Source organism: Octodon degus, unplaced genomic scaffold (assembly GCF_000260255.1).
Source record: "Octodon degus isolate 3935 unplaced genomic scaffold, OctDeg1.0 scaffold00101, whole genome shotgun sequence".
NCBI classification, from domain to species: Eukaryota; Metazoa; Chordata; class Mammalia; order Rodentia; family Octodontidae; genus Octodon; species Octodon degus.
In genome coordinates this window covers 10,186,542-10,193,402 of record NW_004524677.1, presented here as the reverse complement: position 1 = coordinate 10,193,402, position 6,861 = coordinate 10,186,542, and the positions used below count along the sequence as shown (strand labels likewise).

At 44.5% G+C, this 6,861-nt stretch overlaps 1 protein-coding gene across 1 annotated transcript in view; it reads right to left on the bottom strand.

Moving 5' to 3' along the window:
• Asic5 (acid sensing ion channel subunit family member 5) overlaps positions 1 to 6,861 on the bottom strand; it is a 33,225-nt gene that overhangs the window by 13,516 nt on the left and 12,848 nt on the right. Inside the window, exons 3-5 of the mRNA XM_004638731.1 lie at positions 5,021 to 5,258; positions 2,986 to 3,111; positions 841 to 990 (exon numbers count right to left, since the gene is read on the bottom strand). Of these exons, the coding sequence (XP_004638788.1) occupies positions 841 to 990; positions 2,986 to 3,111; positions 5,021 to 5,258 (514 nt within the window). The remainder of the gene's footprint in view (positions 1 to 840; positions 991 to 2,985; positions 3,112 to 5,020; positions 5,259 to 6,861) is intronic.

Here is a 6,861-nt window from a genome sequence, read left to right as displayed (position 1 = left end):
ACCAGGGGGCACGACTGGCTGGCATGTGGTGCTGGGGGATCGAACCGCGGTCCCTGTGCTTTTCCAAGCTTGTTCCAAATAGGTGCTTTAGACCACTGAGCCATCTCTCCAGCCCCTCCTTGATATTTTAAACTTGACTTGTGTTTGCCAGCTTTGCCTGCTCTCTGAACCTGAAAGTCTGTGAAGTATAATAGTGGTCTTTTAACATTTATTCCAAGGGTAATCCATAAGATTAAACTAATAATTTTAAGAATGAACTCATGTAAAGAAAAAAATCATTTATGTAAACATCATTTCAGCCTCTTAATGTTATCCATGAAATAGCAGACAATATTACAAAAATGTTCTTATTGGGCACCTATTACGTACTAAACAACGAAGTGAAGATTGCTTTTATGTTACTTAAATTTCATGAAACAACTATGAAAGAGAAATACTACCACCAGGCCCCCCTTCACTATTCTAGGAGGAGAGACAATTGAAGAAAGTTAATTGAGAGAATAAACGGCAGGCTGAGTCACCCCTCGCTGACCTTCTCCCTTCCACATGGCTGCACTGAGGCTGTGATGGGCTCAGCAACTGTGGTCTGGCCCATTAGGGAGCCTTTCCACTTCCAGAGGAACTCTCCCTGGCCTCGGCAGGACAGCTTCCCCGCTGTGTGTGTAGATTCCCTGTTGCTACGTGCATGCCTCCGAGAAAAGAAGAGAACCTCAAAGGAAACGTCGGTGTTTCTCCCAGTGATTCAAAGCCTTGGGAGGGTTTCCGGTAAGATGATACTATGTGAGCATTTAAACACTCACCACACCTCTTGATCCCCAACGCCACCTCCCAAGTGCTTACCTTCAGCTGGCGGATTGTCACCCTGGCGTGCATCCCCACCGGTGAGGACAAGCCCAAGCCGTCGAACTGTGGCTCCTTTTTAGGTGAGTGGATGGCAAAGACGATCCCTGCATCAGCAAAGCCAAGGGCTGGGCTGTCCGTAAATTCCTCCTGAAACAAAATCATGTACATCAAAAACACAAATCAACTGTATCAGTCCTATACAAGTTTAAGATTTAGCTTTGTCACCTCTTGATGGCATTTAATCTACCTAAGGTCAATCATGTATGATTAGGAGTCAGTCTTTTATATGAATGGTATGAGGATGAGATATCAAAGACGACTTTCACAGCTGAGTCCCAGCTGAAAGCTCTGAGAATTCCCCAGAGGTCTGTCTGCCCCACAGACACACAGCGGACGCACGCAGGATGGGACGAGGCTCTCCGCCTCCCTGGCCCACTCTTTGGCTAGGTGTTCTTAGTCGCTGGCCCTGGGCCATTCTCTGCAGGCCATGCATTTTGAGGATCACTTGGCCCTCTTTTTGCAGTTAAAGTCCAAGGCCTTATTTAACATCAAAGTTTATTTTCATAAGAATGAAGAGTTAGATAACGTTTTAACACCAGTGCTTCTCTGATATAATCTCATGTGAGACGGAGAAATTTGAGACCCATAACTTGACTGTAATTACAGGCTAAAAGGAGCAGGAATGGACTTGAGAATATATTGATTTTTTTAGTAAATGGGTCAACTGTTTGTGTAATTACCTTTAATAAACATGCTTAATGTTCCATTTGTAACTTGGAATCCTGTTCCTCATGGGCTGTTGTCCCCTGCCCCATGAAATACATTCCTAGTCTGGGAAGCATCACAGTGTTGCTCATTTATGGGATATTGAACTAAACTGTAGATTTTAATGACACCACAAAAGTATTTGGGGATTCTAGCTTATGAAATTCATAACTGACCATGTGGTACCACTACTTAACATATTATTATAGGGGAATATGAAAGACTTGAAAATATTAGCAAATGCACACACACACACACACACACACACACACACACACCTTACACAAACATAGGTAGGTAAAAGTATTTTTGTGTACATTGCATTTGAATTTTATTTATTTATGTGTGTGTGTGTGTGTGTGTGTGGCCAGCTCAGCCCACCAGGGGGCGGGGCTGGCTGGCATGTGGTGCTGGGGGATTGAACCGCGGTCCCTGTGCTTTGCTAGGCTTGTTCTAAGTAGGTGCTTTAGACCACTGAGCCATCTCACCAGCCCCTACATTGCATTTGGAATAAAGAAAATATCATGAATAGGCTATAAGAGGGAGTTATGAGAAGTACCTTAATAGAAATTCTTAAAAAATACCCAGGGGCCTTATTCATGTAGCGAAGAGGAGAAGGAGTTTTGGCAAGGTTTAGGGTGTATTTATCATCTCAGTCCCTGTGATTTTCCTGCTTAATCTGCCGGCCTCCAGAGTCCTCATTTACCAGTGCCAGGTGATGGAGAGGGCCTCTCCGATGTGACAGCCTAAGCGGTTGCTCAGGACGAGAAGTGGGCTCTGACCTGCAGTGCGAGCTCGGCCTGCACCCTCGGACCCCTGCTGGCTCCCAGGGTCTGAGCACCAGCCTCCCGGGTCTCCGCCCTGAGTCCCGCCTCTCAGGGCAGCGGTGCCTTCTCAAAGCCGGGATTACAGAGGCTCACTGATACATCATTCCTTGCATAGCAAGTATTCTTGTGGCATCTTTCAAGATAATTTTTTCAACTATTTGTGAAGTGTGTAGGTAATTCCTTTCTAAAATATATTGCCTTTTTACATGAAAATTTTACTAATAATAGTGCATAGAGTCATCTTAAATTAGCAACTTAGAAGTCTCTGATTTCCTTATTTTATGGCATGAATAATTCTTGGAATCACATAAAGGATATCAATAGTACAGCTGAGACTCTCCAGATTATGCCTGAAAATGTTGCTTTTTAAAATCTAAATCAGCAGTTATGTAGCATTCAGAGGACACCGGGATAATAGCGGCACAAACAAATAATGTCCAGTTGATCGTGTCTGTCTAACAAAATGAATTATTCTGTTCTTTGTTTTGTTTTTGAAATCCTTCCCCCGGGCAACTGTTCCCACCCTGGCTTTGTTCAAAAACCCTGGTACCTGGCGGACGTCGAAGACCAAGTTCAAGCCTCTCCCAGACACACTCACTTTCTTCTTTGCTTGCATATTTTCACCATGATTAAAAGTAAAGCAGTTTCCATATTCAGTGATGATGTGTTTAAAATCCTCCAGCAAGAAAGGAAGCCAAATAATGCAAAATCAGTTTGGTATTTTTCTCACTTCTAAAGTTTAAATTTCTATAACATTTCTAAAAAGTCACGGATCTATAAATAACAATACAAAAATATCAATATGTATAGACAGACTCATGATTTATGTGTGTAATCCATGATAAATTTTATTCCTTTTTAAAAAAATATTATTTATTTATTTATTTATCTATTTGGTACAGGGTCTCCCTATCAGTTTGAACGCACAGTGATCCTCCTGTCTCAGCCTCCCCAGTGCTGGAATTCCGGGAGTACACCACCCGCTGGTTTCAGGGGCTGGTACGGTGCACCGGGGTTTCTGGGCTGGCACAGCGTGCGGGACCAGGGATCAAATTCAGGTCTTGCACTTGCCAAGCAGGATCTCAGACCGCGGAGCCATCTCCCCAGCCTTTTACTCCTTTTTGACGTATGCCTTTCAATCTGTGGGCGATTCTTTAAAGGAGACGTCTTCATACGTAATTAGGCATGATTTTGAACTTGTAAAATTATATATTTTATGCCTTCCTCGGGATTTAGGGACACATCTTTGCCCGTGGAGAGCGGCTCCACAATCTTTCATCTGAGGGACGCCTGCGGTTCTGCCCTTGACCTGCCGCTACCGGCAGCCTCGGCCCTCTGCAGAGGCAAGCGGAGGTGCGTGCGGGCTGGTCCCGCCCTCCCGCCCTCCCCTGTGGCCTCGGTGAGTTGGTCATGAAGCGATGGGTGTCCCGACATTGCTACTCATTCTCCCGGGGGACCATGCGGAGGCCACTCGCATGTTGATCTGCGGTAAGTAGAGCCCAGGCTTGCTGCCAAGCGTTTTGGTCAGTGTGTGAGGAGGGCAGCCAGAGTTAGGCGATGCAAGCAAAGACAAAATATCAGTGATAGCTGGCATTTTCTAAAGTGACTCCTACACTTAGAATTGTCCTTCTCATCAAACCTATTATTTAGTTATTTTTTACTTTTGAACTTACTAGAATTGGATTTCTGTAATACATAACTGAAAACATCTTATCTAATACAAGATTCTCTGGTGTTGAGATTAAATATATTGATAAACAAACAGCAAAGAAAAAAGAGAAAAAAATTTCTTCTGAATTGGGTGTTTAGGCCACTTTTTTGTATTGGAGGGGCATTTCTGTCTGTGGTCTTTTTCTTAGTCTCCGGTGTTGTCTCGTGGGCATTTTTTGTGCTCTGACAGAGACAACTGTAAGGATAAGGACTGCACCCCAGATTCGCACCCTTGGAAAGTTCAGTTAGACTCACTTAGCAGTGTAGCTTGCAGAATTGCTGACACAGAAATATGAGAATCTGATTGTCTACCAGTATCTTAATTAATGGACTCTGGGAATCTCCACATTCTGTCTTAAATACAGATTGGTGACAGAACTCATAGAAGTAAAATTTTATATGTTATGAATGAATATATGATACATAATACATATTCTGTGCATGGTAATTCATTCCAATAGATGAATGCTGGGGCAGGCTCTTATTCTATTGTCTTGCATACAAGTGTAGGAACCACGACAGCTGCTTAAAGATGATACACACGTTATCATGGAATGAGTTGTTTGCTGATAAATGAGAAGAAATACAATATTTTGTTTAGTGAAGTTGTTTTACTTTGGGAAGAACTGTGATCCGAGAAAGGTCATCAGCATTTCCATTCTCTGTATTTCTAGCTATTGGAAGTAGAGAATTTATCTCATGTATACGCCGTATCTCCCAATATTATAATACCAGACATCACAAGGCAGAGCCAAAGAAACATAATAGCTGAGCAAGTGCAGACTGATTTCTCCAAGAAAATGATCTCAGTGTGGAACAGTACAAAAACCTAATGTATTATTTTGATTGTATTTGGGGAACTGTCAAACCCTTACCTCCGGGCCGCACGGCATTCCAAAGAAGTCACAAGACAGCAGCGTGCGTCTGTTGAGATAGAACCCGTTGTTCTTCACAAACTCTTTAATGCTGAAATCCTGGTGAGTCGCAACAAAGACAGCAGCCTGGTGAGAGCTGGTGGAGTTGGCATTGATTTCCTGAGCATGGAGGACCTTGGACACAACGTCCCACAGGAAGAAAATGATGCTGAATCTGGCTACAGCTTCTGTTTTAAACCTATTAGAAGAATAAAAGCAACAGTTAGAGTAGCAAAAACTTGAAATTATCCAAAGGAAACCAAACATCTGGACTCTATCAACTTTTTCATATTTTCTACATTGTTTTTCATTTATGAGAGATGAGAAATAATAGGATCCCTAAAAGCTCTCTAAGGCACTGTGCAATTGGTCTTGCATTTGCGCACATGTTTTAATGTATCTCGTATAGCGCCTACATCTTGATCTGGTTGAACTTTACTAGATCTTTGGAGCCCAGTCCTTCCTTGTAAGTGAAATGAGTAGCTGTTGAGTGCATCCGCCTGGACAGCAGCTCCCTGGCTTCAAGTCCCAGCCCCGCAGCTGTCAGGGACTTGCTCCGAGTGTGCTCAGCTAGACTGGAGCTTCGTGGCCCACAGTTCCCTGCTCGTACGCATCTGCTCACGCTGGCGCTCTCCACAGGGCGTGAGCCCTGGAGCATCCGGCTCCATCTGTGACGCAGGGTGCTGTAACGGTGCGGCAGCTGGGGGCCAGGTTTTCTAACGTTCTGGCCTCTCTCAGCATCTGCAAATTCTGCATCTGGCGAGAGAGAATGTAGCGCAGTGAAGGTATGACTCTCACAGGGAGCTGCGCCATCACAGGCAGAGCCGTGACACGGAGCAGGCATCTCACCCTCTGTGCGCTCCTGTGGTGGCGCATCTGTTGTTCCTTCCCACCGAAGGCGCTGACTAATACTGGCTTCGGGGCAGCCACAGGAGCAAGCATGGGGCACACAAAGGCTTAGCCTCCTGTGACCGGGCAGGCCCAGCCCCCACGACAGCTTCTCTATTGAACGGTCTGCGGTGGTGGCTCTGCGTTGTTATCAAGCCCTGGTTGCTAAAGCCAGTGGGGATATCACTTGCCAAATTTCGTTACTCTCCTGCCACTTAGCTTCCTGAGTGGCAAAATGGGTTTCTGTGGATATAACTGACCTCCGAACAGCATCAATTATTTTTCCTGAAAATGTTTAGAAAAGTGCCTGGAATATAGTGAGGGTTAGGTAAGTGTTTGTCAAGTAAATGTATCATTATGGTCCATGAGTTTTCCTGATAATCAAGCCAGAAATGACCTACTTAAGGGCTGGCCAGATAGCTCAGCAGACTAAGTGCCTACTCAGGCAGGTGCACGGCTTCGACCCCCGGCATGCCTTGCCCGCTGAGAGGTGACTGAGACTGGGTGTGGGGGCACGCCTGTAATCCCCGTGCCTGGGAGGCTGAAAACAGGAGAATCACTACGAGTCCAATCTGTGTAGCGAGACCCTGTAGACCCTGTCCTAAATTCATAAAAAAATGACCTATTTAACCTAGCTATTGTTCTGTGATCTTCACATTTTGCTAAGCAGTTTCGACCTTGCATATCACATTGTTCTTTATTTTCATACCTTTGTTTCTTTCAGACTGTGATTGCTATTTCCATGTTTCAGAAGTTATAAATTCTGAAAATGAACAGGTGCTCCCCCTTCAAGCTGGATGCTAGAGCCTAGACCAGAACAGGTGGCTTACTACTGGGTGGTGTATAGGGTCATGTCATAGTGACTGCCATGTCATTCCTGTATCTTCTTTGTGTTCTAGATTACTTTTATTTAA